The 16,954-nt window shown below is 44.3% G+C and overlaps 1 protein-coding gene across 1 annotated transcript in view; it reads right to left on the bottom strand.

Annotated features, from left to right (window-relative positions):
* Positions 1-14,312, bottom strand: part of LOC106600994 (rho-related GTP-binding protein RhoN-like) — a 33,082-nt gene extending 18,770 nt beyond the window's left edge. Inside the window, exons 1-2 of the mRNA XM_014192826.3 lie at positions 13,861-14,312; positions 13,204-13,291 (exon numbers count right to left, since the gene is read on the bottom strand). Of these exons, the coding sequence (XP_014048301.1) occupies positions 13,204-13,291; positions 13,861-13,962 (190 nt within the window). The 5' untranslated portion in view covers positions 13,963-14,312. The remainder of the gene's footprint in view (positions 1-13,203; positions 13,292-13,860) is intronic.
* Positions 14,313-16,954: the final 2,642 nt, after the last annotated feature.

Here is a 16,954-nt window from a genome sequence, read left to right as displayed (position 1 = left end):
AAGGGGCATTTAAAGACAGCCAGAAGAACAAAAGGCTTTGTGTTTCCCCACCTCCACCACTTAGACCTCTTAATGCCAACCACGATGATTCTAACATCCCCTTTCCAACACCCAGCTTCACGTCACGTCTTGAGATAACTTCTCTGCTCTGCTCTGGGCATGTGAAAGCAGAGTAGGGTCCACAGGGAAGGGAGGAGAGGGAAAGAGGGTATGGAATTGGAATTGAGAAGACCTGGGAATATCCGGTTTCACTCCCTGAAGAGATTATGTGTTGATCCGATTAGACAAAGGGCCTGTGGAGACAGGTTGTAAGGCAGGCCGCCCCCTCCCTGGTCCTTCACAGCACCTCAGAACAGTCCACAGCTGAGACACGGCTAAAGCACGGAGGGATGGAGGAGGGAGGTATACTGCAGACGGCAGGCATGGAGGTGGCCAGTGTTCAGTTGCTTCACAGACAGCCGGCCTGTAATTCTGTGATTACCATGGCCTAATGGATTCATCTCTGAAGAGGCCCCGCTCTCTTCTCTCTCTCACACACAATCAAAAATCCACCTCCTTAGATTCCCTTTCCCCTGTAAAACACCATGCATCACCTCCTTTTATAGTCATCTCTTTTCCATTTCTTTCTTTCCTTGGTTGAGGGAAATTCATGTGTTGGAATACTACTAAGAGTGGGTTATTTCCGTCCAAGGCTGTCTGTTGGATATTAAATAGGAATTGAAATAGGAATGTTCAGACATCTATCACGGTCACATAAAAGACAGCTTGTGAGAGGAAACGGACATCCTCTCCACTTCTATCTCCCCCCCCCCCCCCCCCCCACCCCCCAGCCATCCAAGCGCATCCCTATCATAGCCCTATCTATCTTTGCCCCACTCTGTAGGGTCCCTAGGGAGGGCTCGAGTGGAGATGATGGGCACAATTTCCCTCTCTCCTTTGAGTACACTTCCACTCCCCCCAAAGACAGCAGAGAAAGAAAGTGATAGAGAGGGAGAGAGAGCGAGAGAGAGAGAGAGAGCAAGAGTGAGAGAGCAAGAGTGAGAGAGCAAGAGAGAGAGAGCAAGAGAGAGAGAGAACATCTGATCTTGTTTTTAAATATAGTCATCCATAAATGATGGGAGCTGTGGAAGGAAAGTGGGAGAGGTTGCGGGTTAGGGGGCCACGGGGGTAAGAGACAAGCCCAGCCATATCCCCTTACACTGAGAGAGGGTCTCATCCAGTGGAGGTGGTGGTAGCCAAGCGGCGGTGAGGGCGAGGGCCAGTCACCGTGCTGTTCAAAGTGCCGTGATCAAAGCTGTCACCACGGCAAGTTATGCTGCCGCTACGCTTGCCGCCCGGAGGGACAGGCCCGGAAACTCCGTGTCCCAGAGTTCCCTGTGTGCGCTGCATCCTGCCACCCTGGGAGATCAACACTCCTTCACTGCTGGCGGAGGATAACGAACAAGTGTTTATGGAAAGTCTGAGAAAATCAGATGACACTCAGAAACTCCAAATCAATCAATCAATCTAATTTATTTATAAAGCCCTTCTTACATCAGCCGATGTCACAAAGTGCTGAACAGCCTAAAACCCCAAACAGCAAGCAATGCAGGTATAGAAACAACGGACTAATCCTAGTTTTTGCCTATACTGTTACTGAATGCCCTTTATTTGACTCCATTTGGGATCAACAACACACCACTGTGGCACTGGAGTCATAGGATCATACAGAGGATCACATTACTATGGTTCACTGAGTTATAGAGGCATGCTTAGAATACACTTCCTGTGTATAGGCCTGTGTCTTTGGCTGTTTATTCTTGGCTGGCAAATGTCTAAATAATGTGTGTGAGTATCTGTGAAAGAGATAGAGTGCGTGTGTGTAGAAACAGTTTGTAAACAGTCAGTGTACGCGTGAGTAAGTGAACGTCTCCCACGGGACTGGAAATCCTTCCCAGAGGGCTGGGCTCAGAGGGGTGGTCCCAGAGGGCTGGGCCCAGAGTGCTGGGCTCAGAGGGGTGGTCCCAGAGGGCTGGGCCCAGAGTGCTGGGCTCAGAGGGGTGGTCCCAGAGGGCTGGGCTCAGAGGGGTGGTCCCAGAGGGCTGGGCCCAGAGTGCTGGGCTCAGAGGGGTGGGCCCAGTCGGGGTGGGCCCAGAGTGCTGGGCTCAGAGGGGTGGTCCCAGAGGGCTGGGCTCAGAGGGGTGGTCCCAGAGTGCTGGGCTCAGAGGGGTGGGCCCAGAGTGCTGGGCTCAGAGGGGTGGGCCCAGAGTGCTGGGCTCAGAGGGCTGGGCTCAGATCCAGATGTATACCTCTCCTTCTTCTGTCCCTTATCCCACTATTCACTGGCACGAAACACGATCCCCTCTTAGCTCTGAGAGCATTCTCTCCATCCTGCCCTCTCCGACCCCCTCCACTCCACTCCCCCCTCAGTCAGTCCCAGCTGCTTCCCATCCTCATTGTGCCCTGAGCCAAGCAAACACCACCCCAGGTCCAGCCCCCCGCCCCCCTCTTTTTCTGTGATTGATTGCAGGGGGATTATTTTGGGATTGTTTGACATTTGGCTTCTGGATCAAATTGGGCATCGGATGCCTGTATTAAGGTTGCCATGTCTATTCTCAAGCGTCTTTTGTCTATATATAGTCCCCAGCAGTTGATAGGGTCGGCAGGTAGCCTAGCGGTTGAGAGCGTTGGGCAAGTAACCAAAAGGTCACTGGTTCCAATCCCTGAGCAGACTAGGTGGAAAATAAATATGTCGATGTGACCTTGAGCAAGGCACTTAACCCTAATTGCTCATGTAAGTCGCGCTGGATAAAAGTGTCTGCTAAATAACTACAAAGTAAATAGGCTAGCATGTGTACAAACCACTGGTACTGAAGATATCTAGCAGGATATACTGATCATTAGTATGTATTTTCCATAAGGTCGATAGGTTCATCACTGCATTCTGTATCAGAAAGTAGGCTGGCCTCTTTGAAATCCCGTAGACCGATGCATGGCACACTTTTTATTTATGAATCCCTCCTGCATAAACTTCCGCTGTACCTTACTTCATTGTTAACTTATAGATGTAAGAGATACCAGGCCCGGCCTCAGGGAGGGCTATCTCTGGAGATCCCTTTGATCTCCACTGAGTTAGGTAAATGTGCTTTTATTTTTTTTTGCACCTGACTTGTGGAAGGCTCTCTAAAAGACTCAAGGCTCTCTAAAATTTAAAGAATTAGTGCTTCTAGGACAATTCTAAAGTCTGATTGAGGTGACTATTGATGTGTATTATTGATGTATACAGTATATTGATGGGTATTATTGATGTATACAGTATATTGATGTGTATTATTGATGTGTACAGTATAATGATATGTATTATTGATGTATACAGTATACTGATGTGTATAGTATATTGATGTGTATTATTGATGTATACAGTATATTGATGTGTACAGTATAATCTGTATTATTGATGTATACAGTATACTGATGTGTATAGTATATTTATGTGTATATTGATGTGTACAGTATATTGATGTGTATTATTGATGTGTACAGTATAATGATGTGCATTATTGATGTATACAGTATACTGATGTGTATAGTATATTGATGTGTACAGTATATTGAAGTGTACAGGATATTGATGTGTACAGTATATTGATGTGTATTAATGATGTGTATTATTGATGTGTACAGTATAATTATGTGTATTATTGATGTATACAGTATATTGATGTGTAAAGTATATTGATGTGTATTATTGATGTATACATTATATTGATGTGTATAATATAAAGATGTGTACAGGATATTGATGTGTACAGGATATTGATGTGTATAGTGTATATTGATGTATATAGTGTATAATGATGTGTATAGGATATTGATGTGTATAGTGTATATTGATGTGCATAGTGTATATTGATGTGCATAGTGTATATTGATGTGTACAGGATATTGATGTGTATAGTGTATATTGATGTGTACAGGATATTGATGTGTATAGTGTATATTGATGTGCATAGTGTATGTTGATGTGCATAGTGTATATTGATGTGTACAGGATATTGATGTGTATAGTGTATATTGATGTGTACAGGATATTGATGTGTATAGTGTATATTGATGTGTATAGTGTATAATGATGTGTATAGGATATTGGTGTGTTTAGTGTATATTGATGTGTACAGGATATTGATGTGTATAGTGTATATTGTATATTGACACTGTGTTAACAACCCTCCAGACGAGCTTCAATGCCATTCAACTCTCCTTCCGTGGTCTCCAACTGCTCCTAAACACAAGTAAAACTAAATGCATGCTCTTCAACCGATCGCTGCCTGCACCTGCCCGCCTGTCCAGCATCACTTCTCTGGACGGTTCTAACTTAGAAATTGTGGACAACTACAAATACCTAGGTGTCTGGTTAGACTGTAAACTCTCCTTCCAGACTCACATCAATCATCTCCAATCCAAAGTGAAATCTCGAATTGGCTTCCTATTTCGCAACAAAGCATCCTTCACTCATGCTGCCAAACATACCCTCGTAAAACTGACCATCCTACCAATCCTCGACTTCGGCGATGTAATTTACAAAATAGCTTCCAATACCCTACTCAACAAGCTGGATGCAGTCTATCACAGTGCCATCCGTTTTGTCACCAAAGCCCCATATACTACCCACCACTGCGACCTGTACGCTCTCGTTGGCTGGCCTTCGCTTCATAATCGTCGCGAAACACACTGGCTCCAGGTCATCTACAAGACCCTGCTAGGTAAAGTCCCCCCTTATCTCCGCTCACTGGTCACCATAGCAGCACCCACCTGTAGCACGCGCTCCAGCAGGTATATCTCTCTGGTCACCCCTAAAGCCAACTCCTCCTTTGGTCGTCTCTCCTTCCAGTTCTCTGCTGCCAATGACTGGAACGAACTACAAAAATCTCTGAAACTGGAAACACTTATCTCCCTCACTAGCTTTAAGCACCAGTTGTCAGAGCAGCTCACAGATCACTGCACCTGTACATAGCCCATCTATAATTTAGCCCAAACTACTACCTCTTCCCCTACTGTATTTATTTATTTTATTTATTTTGCTCCTTTGCACCATATTATTTCTATTTTATCTCTGAACTTTCTTCAAACTACAAATCTACCATTCCAGTGTTTTTCTTGCTATACTTTATTTACTTTGCCACCATGGCATTTTTTTGCCTTTACCTCCCTTATCTCACATCATTTGCTCACATTGTATATAATCTTATTTTTTTTTTTTTTTTTTTTTTTTTTCTACTGCATCATTGATTGTATGTTGTTTTACTCCATGTGTAACTCTGTGTATTTGTATGTTGTCGAACTGCTTTGCTTTATCTTGGCCAGGTCGCAATTGTAAATGAGAACTTGTTCTCAACTTGCCTACCTGGTTAAATAAAGGTGAAATAAATAAAATAAAATATTGATGTGTATAGTGTATAATGATGTGTATAGGATATTGATGTGTATAGTGTATATTGATGTGTACAGGATATTGATGTGTATAGTGTATATTGATGTGTATAGTGTATAATGATGTGTATAGGATATTGATGTGTATAGTGTATATTGATGTGTATAGTGTATAATGATGTGTATAGGATATTGATGTGTTTAGTGTATATTGATGTGCATAGTGTATGTTGATGTGTATAGTGTTTATTGATGTGTACAGTATATTGATGTGTATTATTGATGTATACATTATATTGATGTGTATAATATAAAGATGTGTACAGGATATTGATGTGTACAGGATATTGATGTGTATAGCGTATAATGATGTGTATAGGATATTGATGTGTATAGTGTATATTGATGTGCGTAGTGTATATTGATGTGCATAGTGTATATTGATGTGTACAGGATATTGATGTGTATAGTGTATATTGATGTGTACAGGATATTGATGCGTATAGTGTATATTGATGTGTATAGTGTATATAGATGTGCTCTTGATGTGTATTGATTTTTCAATGCAAGGCACATCTGTAAATGATACCTTGGTCTCAGCATGAGTCCCTGTCAAAATAAAGGTTCAATCAAAAAAACATAACAAAATAAGTAGTATTGACGTAAGTATGTAAGAGACATATGTGCACCAATCATCACTGTGTGTCCTGATGTGAATATGTTTAGCAGATTGTATGTTAAGCCTCAGTGTCTAGCACCTCACAGTGAGCCTACAGTCATTTTTAAGTCATATTTAAGAGAGGCGGTACAGACGGAGACTTATCATAGGGCCTTTGTCTGTCTGTGACCAAGGTCATACGGAGATCACAGAGATCATCAGATAGCAGAGGGATCAGAGGTGAGGATGTCATTAGAGATCTGTCTGGATGGAATCCCCCAAAAGCCGCCATGTGACTAGATTAGGAGCTGGGAGACAGTGAGAGGGCAGAGGAACAGGGAGAGGAACCAGGGCAGGTGGGCAGTGGGCTCACCATGGGGCTGTGTAGTATACCACTCGAAAGGACATGGCACATAATAAGCCCAGAGAGGAGCATGACCTTGGATGTCCCGTATGCATGTTTCCTTTGTGTTATTAGATTATTCAAAAAAGTATGTATGCGTGTGTGTGTGTGTGTGTGTGTGTGTGTGTGTGTGTGTGTGTGTGTGTGTGTGTGTGTGTGTGTGTGTGTGTGTGTGTGTGTGTGTGTGTGTTTGCATGCGTGCCTGCATAGTCGCATCTGTGTGTTTGTGAGTGAGTGAGTGCGTGCGTATGTCTGAGCGAGTGCGTTAGACTTAAATTGGATATTCTGTGTGTTTAATTATAGGCTGTGTGTTCCTGTCAGTGAGGCTGACTGGCCCTCTCACAGCTCCTACCCTCCTTTCCTTTCCTCTCCTACAAACTGTCGCTGACTCCAGGTCAGAACAGAGCTATGAAAACTAATGAGAGAGAGAGAGAGAGAGAGTGAGAGAGAGAGAGAATATGATGAGAGAAGGGACACGGTTCATTTGAAAAACCCCTCATTTGGTCGTGAAACTAGCCATGTCAGACTATTGTCTTTCTCTTCTTCCCTTCATGTTTTCTTCCTCTTTTCCCTCTTTCAATTGTCCAGGGTCCTGTTGTCTCTCTGGCTGAAGCATATGGGCACCCAGGTCTCCTCCAACACCCTGACGGTAGCATAGCAGTTAGTGTTAGTGACTCAGACCAAGAGAACCCCAAGGCTCCAGGGGGAGAGTCAGAGACGTGTACCCAGCCAAGGGCCACTCTGACTGGGTAGACATAAAGCCCTGCAACCTGGACCTCTGGGTGGCTACACTGTCACAGACACAGTGTGGAACAGTGTGCGGTGACGTGGCTACGGTATCTATGAATACGATATCTACTGTACATGTCCACATGCTGTACATCCACAGTCACCACATGTTAGGGTGCAAGAGTCCAATAACGTTCCCAAAATTCACAGGTGTTCCCGAAATCCCAGTTGGATTATTCCTGGAATCAGTATGGAATAAGCAGGAAATCTATCAATCCTCCAACCGGGATATCGGAAAAATCTGTATTTTGGTTTCTTGAGTTTTTGCAACGCTACCACATATACAGCTATTACTTCTAGTCTATATGTAAAAGAGAGACGCAGCACTGTGGAGACTCTTCCCCAGTGGGTATGAGGTGCTCCAAAACAGGAGCCAGGGACGGGGAGCCGCAAGGGAGGCCAGGGACGGGGAGCCGCAAGGGAGGACGGGGAGGGGCCGGATGAAACCCCCCCACAGAGCTGACCCCCGCCAGAGGCTCAACAGAGAGCCAGATCACCCCCCCCCCCCCCATCCAGAAATAGCTCCAAATGCATTCCAACACTGTCTGTCCTTCTGTCCTTCTGTCTGTCTGTCTGTCTGTACGCGCAGACCTGGCAGTAGCACGCGTCTATGTCCAGCTCCTGTTCAAACGCACCGTCCATGTTCATTTGGTAGTTTGCGTTGTACAACACTATTAGTGACGGTCTTTGGTGTTTGGGGTTGTTTTATGAATGTTGAAACATAAAGAAACATACCATTTTACAATGTGTTGAATAAGATATGTATAACAATATGGGCAGTGTTCTTCAGACAGCGGAACTAAGCGTAGGTGGATAGGATGAATCTTTTACAATGGGTTCTCCTAACTACTTCCGTTTGAGTGCTCTGATGACATGTTAGGGCTAAGTAGTCCTGATGTGCCTTTTCATGTCTTAAATATAGTCTGGGTATTGGGCAACACCTTCCCTATTATATTAGGAAGACACCTATTCTCCATAATGGTGCTTCACTGAAACAATCGTTCTAAAACCGACATAATGCAGCGTTTGACATTTCAATGGCAAAACAATGGGAGAGGAAATTATCATAGAGCCTTTTCAAACAGATAAATTGGGCGAGAGGGGGGATGGGTAGTTCATCTGAAATGTGACTCCACGCGCGATCTAAACACCTTTCTCATAAAAATAATTCCTCTGGGAGTCAACAAGGGTCATACCACTCATACCACTCATTTCCACAGACAAACACACACACACAGACACACAGGTGCACAGTACACTCACTGGCTGTACCTAACCGACGGGTGTGCCTGCTATGTGCTAATCATCATATAAACAGGTTTAAGTTTCGGCAGTTCTACCCCCAGGCAGGTCAGGAGACTAGCATGAAGTGCTCAGTGTAGACTAGTGCAGCTGTGTGAGTTAGTCAACAGCAGCGAACAGGATATACACTCGTCTCTTTTCAGGATACTGACAATAAAGATTTAACTTCGGGGGGGGGGGGACATTTTTACAACGATTTAAGGGTTGTGATAGATTTAAAACATCACGCAAAACGAACCAAAGCCTTGTACAATAAGTGTGTACTCCCAAATCATAAAACACAAGTGCAGGTGGGAGAAGATGAAAACGGATGAGGATAGCATCACAGCGCGACGAGGAAGGGCAAACTAAAGGCTGACTGATGCAGCACCTCATTGAGGTCATCTTCCCCAGTCATCTCTGTCTAGAACTGTAAATCAACAAAGCAGTCCAGGCGAGCTGCTCATTTCATGTTTCTGCTTTCTGAAATACCTCCAGCTACAGCCAGCCACAGTAGATGGGGGCTGTTGGTTTTTATTTCATCTCTGTTTTGGTTTGTAGCTCATGCAGTTGCTATTAAAGATGAATCAAGTGGAAAGGGCTAGGGCAGGGAAGGCCCTGTGAACTAAGCTTGTTTATACAGGGCTCTTGATGCCCTAATGGTCCACTGCACTGAGAATGTGGCTTTAAGCTAAAAACATAGTCACAAGAAACGTTGAAAAGTCACTGTGAATGTGATGGGAGTGTGTGTGTGTGTGTGTGTGTGTGTGTGTGTGTGTGTGTGTGTGTGTGTGTGTGTGTGTGTGTGTGTGTGTGTGTGTGTGTGTGTGTGTGTGTGTGTGTGTGTGTGTGTGTGTGTGTGTGTGTGTGTGTGTGTGTGTGTGTGTGTGTGTGTGTGTGTAGTGGCTGTGTGAGTGATGTAAGGTGTTTGAAGCTATTTGTCATTATCGCTCAAATCAAAGATATATCACCCCACTAATTACAGAAACACCTGTTGTGGGTAAAAGTGTTATAAAATAATCATTATAATACATGTGGAGGGTCAAGTAGGTAAGTGGCTAATTTTTTGGAGAGGTGTTTGACATTGCCTAACGCCTCTAATGAAATTAGAAATCCTTCAGGATATGTGTGAAGCTTCAGTATGACTAAGAATACTCTCTGACCCGCAACAGACAAGTCTTTCACTGTTAAGACAGGAATCAGACGCAGTCAATCAGAGAGCATAAACAGAGATGTGACTGTGGTGTGGGACTGTGGGAGAAGCCTGACTGACTGTCATGAGTTACTTAGATATTCCCTGGGACAGTCCTTGCTGTGCTGTGAGTGGGAGAATGTTCCAGACCTGACTTGGATGAGATACAGTAGTTCCCATGGTGCAGCACCACCATACTGGGAAGAGACACAGTACAGGGGGCATGACAGTTTGGCTGACGAGTATTATAACCCGTGACCGTGAGCACCCAGTACTGGTCACTGATTGGTGCACAGACCTATTGTGACCCAGTGTCAGATAGCTTGGCCAATCACAACTTGGAATGGGGTTAGGAATGGTGACATTTGAACTCAAGGAGCAACGGTTTGTCAGCCATCGCTGGCTTTTTATATATCAGTCCTCGCTACTGCAATTTAGATACACAAATACACAGATGCCAAAGACAGATAAACAGACATGCATACACAGACTATGCCCTCTCCCACCCACACACACACACACACACACACACACACACACACACACACACACACACACACACACACACACACACACACACACACACACAAACACAGACAAACATTCTCATTTGCATTCCACTCAATCAGTTTCTAATTGACTTAATCCTCCAGATGGTCCGTGGCGTAATGCAGGGGGAATACAAAGCAGCTGCCAGTTTCCCTCTGGTTCTGGACAGCCATAATGGCCCTGTTTCTGTTGATGCCTATTTAAATTAAACATCCTATTCACTAAGACACCGGTCCTCACACACACACACACACACACACACACACACACACACACACACACACACACACACACACACACACACACACACACACACACACACACACACACACACACACACAGTACCTAGACACAGTCATGACCCTAATTAGATCAACCTCACCTCTGTTTTCTTCCATCCTGTGAATACTAGAAACCCTGCTGGTCTGGAGAACAACAGATCACCGAGGCTAAACTAATAAATGGTCTACTGCCACACTAAAACAATAGGCACCGTGACCTTGTTAATGGCAATACACGTCCTACCAAACCCACTGACACCTATCAGACCACAGAGGCTGTAAAAGTGTAAATGAGGAGGCTAGACTCCAGCTCCTGAAACAGAACACACCTCAAGGACTAATCAATAATGATTGAATCAGTGATATTCAGAGACCACGGGGAGTCTCTTCTGTTCAACTGATATGTTATTACTAATGCACTCTCCATCTTATTACCCGCCACTAACTAGGTGGATGGCAGATGGAGTGAAACCAACTGAGCTGATCCTGGTACACTGTTATACACAGCTGCTGTTGGGTGGTTATAGACAGTGGTGTAAAGTACTTAAGTAAAAATACTTGAAAGTATTACTTAAGTATTTTTGGGGGTATCTGTACTTTGCTTTACTATTTATACTTTTACTTTTACTCCACTACATTCCTAAAGAAAATAATGTACTTTTAGCAATTACATTTACTTTTGATACTTAAGTATATTTAAAACAAAATACTACTAGACTTTTACTCAAGTAGTATTTTACTGAGTGACTCACTTTTACTTGAGTCATTTTCTATGAAGGTATGCTTATTTTTACGGAAGTATGACAATTGGGTACTTTTTCTACCACTGGTTATAGATTACAGGAGGCTTTCTAGAGACCCTGGTCCTGTGTTACACATTAGTAAGTTATAGTCTCCATATTGGCTGTAGTTTATGAAGGCCAACAGGGGGTCTACTACATATGCAAATGCTTCTTCACAGTAATTACATAGTGGGTCCAGATAGTGGCCATGCACCCAGACAAATGGAGTGGAAAAGACACATGGTCCCTGGCAATACACTGCTGCTGCCAGGGCACATGAGAGGGGGGAGGAAGAGTGAGAGGGCAGAAGAGGGGGTTACGAGAAGGGTGGAATTAAAAGTATGGAAAAAAGAAGGGCAGGAAGTCAGAGGCAGAAACCTGACCTTTCTCTCTTTATTGAAATGTTTGAGTGTTTTTACCATAGGAGAACATCCGTTAACTAATTTACATTTGGAGTGAAAACATGAACATCTGTGTTTGGTACGAACCAAGGAATGAATAGGCAGGCATGTGAGCACACACTCTTGAGTGTAACTTGCTTGAGGCTGGTAGGCTGGGTGGGTGGGTGATATCATGTTGGTAGATGGAGTAAAGGGGGGGGGGGGGTTATTGTCTCTTTACTGAAGATAAAAGGCTAATCACCCATCGTCAGTGATCATCAAAGGGTTAGATATGGACAGACAGAAGCACAACCCTGCTACCATTACAGAACCCCCCGGTCCAAAGCTATGGAGGAGATAAAGAATACTTCTGACCCACTGATTCCTTCCTCCCAGCCACAGAGACCTCTTCAGCCCTCACTGACAGACTCAAGTAGATTTACTCTCAGGGTCAACACCAGGTCCCTCCCACACATAGAAAATCCCCTCAAAATAAAACACTCTCAGCTATAAAACGTCAATACCCCCATCATCATCATCCGATGTGAGGATGTTTTTAGGTTTGGGAATGTTTATGGCAATAGACGGGGATTCCCCTGGGGGTTCAATTACATACCCAGGCTTCTCAGTCACTCAGTCAGCCAGTCAGAGATGTTTCAGATACTGTTTTGATCAGTCAGTGGATCTCTAAGCTGCACTTACAGCTTCAGCCTGAAGGCCCTGGGCTGAGAGCTGAAACTAGAGCATGGCATTCCACACAGACGGGCCACAATCACCCCCTCTCAAGTCTGGAGATGTGGTCTCAAGGGGGCAAACCCAAATTGCTTTTTCCCACCATGGCGGGCATCTGTATTCCAAACCCCTCAGATAGAGGGTCCATAGCTGGAACCAAACACTGACTGACCCATTATCGACAAAGAGGCATGATAAGTCCGTTAAAGTCCAGAGAAACACTATTTGCAGCCATTTGGCACTGATAGGAGTGGATTGAGAGCTAGTGCAACTGTAACCACAGTCAAACACAAATGAAACAGTATGGATGGATTGAGATCATTTCTGTGGGCCAGTCAGTCAGTCGGCCATTCTGCTTCAGCCCCTGTCCCTCCCCGACCCCCCAGCAGTCTTCTGGCCCCTGGACAGAGCATGGGAACAGCCCAGCCACACGCAGCGCTCCGCAGAGAGAGAGGAATGCAAAACAGCGTGCAGCGCTGAGAGAAAGGGCTGGCACTGGAGATTTTCAGCAAAGAAAACAATCATAAATAGCAGATGCCTCAAGCAAAAGTATGCCAGTCAGTCGTAAGTCGGCATGGTCAAAGCAATTCGGCAGAGAGATGGCTGCCTGAAAAAAACCCAAATGATTAAAGCAGCCCTCCCACGGTCGCAGACATGGACTGTCGTCACTGCGGAGCGGAGCAGCCAGAGGGATTGATTTGTCATCAGCCTTTAGGAGATAGATGCAGAGAGCAGAAATAGTCTTACCTGACGTGTCCCACATGTTCAACTCAATCCTCTGTTTTTCGATTTCAAAACTGGCCGTGTAGTTTTCAAAAACGGTGGGGACATAGTTCTGAAAAAGAGGTGCATCTTGATTAGTAAAGCACTAATAGCATAGACGTAACATAGGGTAGACGTTCAACTACGTACATGTAGTGAATCATACAAATATACAGACTATATTAAAACAATATAGGTCTAGTTGCTAATAACACCCAGATACAATATTAATCAAAAGGGGAAATTGAATACACTCCGAAATACATTAAATGAGTCTATATTGTTTAATCACTAATAATAATGACCATTTTATATTTAAAGGTGCACATTATTTCCCTGTATTTCAGTTTCCGTCTCTCTCTCTCTCTTTCTCTCTCTCTAGAGAAATGCCTAACGCAGGTGCGTGCACACCTCTGGCTCATAATTTAAATCAAGACATTTGGGGTTAAATGATTAGAATAAAAAAGCTCTTGTTCTATTTGGTTTGGTGTCTGTCTTGACATTTATTTTTGCTTCATTCACAAACCGCGATGACCTACAGTACACATACCACTCTTAAATGATCCAGTTACCTGTTTTCAAGTGTTGACAGTCGTGTTCATAACGCAAGACTTCATAGCCTATATATATCAGGACACTTACCTCGGGATAGCAGTCCTTCGCAAAAACATGTAGGAGCGCCGTTTTTCCACATTGCGTATCTCCGACCACCACGATCTTACAGCGGCTGCCTTGACTTTCCATCTTTGTCTGTCAGTGTGTCTGTTCTGGACGCGGACCTGTTTCATTCACCATCCGATGTGAATATAAGGTGAGACTGGAACTCAAGCAAAACCCAGCAGGTACATACCCCGGTTGTGGCGCGCCCTACTATGTGTCCTTCGCCGGTTGTCCTCCCCTGTCCACCCCGAGCAGCCCTCGGTTCCCACGGTTACACTAGCTATCCTCTCAATGCCTGTTTACACCCACCTTGCCCGCAACAGCACTCAGCGGCGGCACGCGGATCCCCCCTTCAAACTCGTTAATTGGCCACGCCTTGCCCATACACTCGCCTAACGACACCGAGTTGGTCCTCGTGTCTGTGTTCATTCACTTGTTTGATAGCTTGTCTCTTTACTTGTCCAACAGTGACGCGCATCTTCATTATTTGTTGTCGAAAGATGATTCATATTATGATTGGGCTACATCTCATGATTGCCGAGAAGTGACCTATAGCATCTCATGATTGTGTTTAGATACACATTTCAACGAATGTATTGACTGTTTATTGCATAGTTATAAACTGTAAACCTAGACTAATAATTAGCCTAACAGTTTATAAACGGCTTATAAACCCTTTATAAATGATGTATAGGTCTAACGTATATCTTAATGTTAACTGGGAGTGACTTATACGTTCTCAAAACAAATGAAAAGGAAAGTATTTTTGTATGATGCATTGTAGGTAGGCTACAACTATGGGGGATGAAGCGTGTATGGTGTGATGGATCGTGTCCCCCTTGTGACCGGGGTTTTAGTAGATAGCTAGAGGACAGAGAACAAGCCACTGGTAATAAGGATCAGTTATCACTGTATCTTGAAGCATCATGTTGTGGAAATTGAAAGTCTTAACCCACTCAGCCCAACCCTGTCTTTATACATATCAATGGATCACTTCCCTATCCAAAACTCGAATTGCCTCATTTGGAAGCTCTTCGACTGAAACGTCCATGTTTCACGAACTGTTGTTGTTTCGAGTGAGATATTGATGCCACCTGAGGCAGACGGGTTTACAATTCAGCGAGGTCACAAACTAGTTGTTCCATACTTTTTCCTACAGGCTTTTACTGCCTCCCTTTGGTGAGGAGTGGTGTTTTATTTATAGGAAAAGAAACCCACGCCGAGGCAGTCGCCTACCACCAGTGTCTGCATCTTCCCGAAAGATTACTGAAACAAAGAAGATACTGTTTGGGGGGTTTCAATGGGACTCAATTATTCTCAAGTAATATATAATTTATTTGCAGCAATAGGGTTTCACTTGTATGATACAGACTACATTTGACTTGTAGAAGCCTAGGCATTACTGAATTCCACCAATACATCTGTTATTTACTTCAACTTTCTCAGCATGCAGTTAGTCAGACATGATGTGCAGAGTACCATTACATGGCTGTGTGAGCTCCCCTTCCCTCCTGTCTATGACTAACTCCACTCTATGATACAAGTCTTATATTTTAACCAGAGTTAAACGCAATGAGCTGTGCAGTGCTTCTTCTGAGCAGCAGGTGGACACAGAGCACAGTCTATCCCTGGTCCAGTGGTGGTAATGTATGAAAGTAACTTTTACAGTGTTCCATATTTCTATGAAATACGACTTATAATTAGAAACAATATGAGTGAAATAGCTTTCCTTCCCAAAAATTGTAATTAAGTATGTTAAAAAACAGCTTTTCTTCCCCTGCTTGGACTAATCACAAACAACAGAATGGTGTGGGAATATCCAGTGCCTTCAGAAAGTATTCACATTCTTGACTTTTTCCACATTTTGTTGTGTTACAGCCTGAATTTAAAATGGATTACATTTAGATTTTGTATCACTGGCCTACACACAATACCCTATAATGTCAAAGTGGAATTATGATTTTAGACATTTCTACACGTTAATTAAAAATGAAAAGCTGAAATGTCTTGAGTCAATAAGTATTCAACCCTTTTGTTTTGGCAAGCCTAAATAATTCAGGAGTAAAAATGTGCTTAACAAGTCACATAATAAGTTGAATTGATTCACTCTGCGTGCAATAATAGTGTTTAACATGATTTTTAATGACTACCTTATCTCTGTACCCCACACTTATAATTATCTGTAAGGTCCCTCAGTTGAGCAGTGCATTTCAAACACAGATTCAACTACAAAGACCAGAGAGGTTTTCCAATGCCTCGCAAAGAAAGGCACCTATTGGTAGGTGGGTAAACTTTAAAAAAGCTGTCACGATTCTCTAAAGCAGAACCCAGAAGCAGACCAGGACAAGGTGATTTGAACGAAGGTGAGTATTTATTTACAGACTCAAATGTGAAAGCAGAAATAATCCAGGAGATGGAGCGGGCAGCGGAGGTGAGTTGGTGAGAGTGAATAGGCAGATCCAATGATGCCACAGAAGCCACCGACGACCAGGCAGGGGTGGGGTGAATGTTCCGGGAGAATGATGTTCATTGCTAACGATCCAGCAGGGAATGGATGTCAGGTCAGAGCTTATGAAGTGGAGAGGTGATGATCAGGACCAGGTGTGCAGATAGCTGATGAGATGCAGGTGCGGGTAATCGAGAGATCTCCCGCCTAGCTTCGTCGCCCGGCAACCTGACAGGGTGCGTTCAGGAACCTCAGGAAACAGACTCCAAGACAGAAAACAGGCAACTCAGGCAGAAAACAGACTCAGGAAGCGGGATTCATGACAGTACCCCCCCTCCGACGAACGCCACCGGGCGGACTACCCGGAGCACCAGGATGGAGGCGGTAGAAGTCACGAAGGAGGTCAGCATCAAGGTTCTGACGCCGAGGAATCCAACTCCTCTCCTCAGGACCATACCCCTCCCAGTCCACGAGATACTGGAAACCCCGACCCCGCCGTCTGGAATCCATGATGCGGCGCACCGTGTAGACAGGACAACCTCCGATCATCCGAGGAGGAGGAGGCGAAGGCGGATGGGGCAGCAGAGGACTGAGGAGCACAGTCTTGAGGCAGGAGACATGAAAGGTGGG

This window comes from Salmo salar, chromosome 03 (genome assembly GCF_965601325.2).
Source record: "Salmo salar chromosome 03, fSalSal1, whole genome shotgun sequence".
In the NCBI taxonomy this organism is placed as follows: domain Eukaryota; kingdom Metazoa; phylum Chordata; class Actinopteri; order Salmoniformes; family Salmonidae; genus Salmo; species Salmo salar.
Note: the sequence above shows the minus strand (reverse complement) of the source record. Positions and strands in the feature narration are given on the sequence as shown.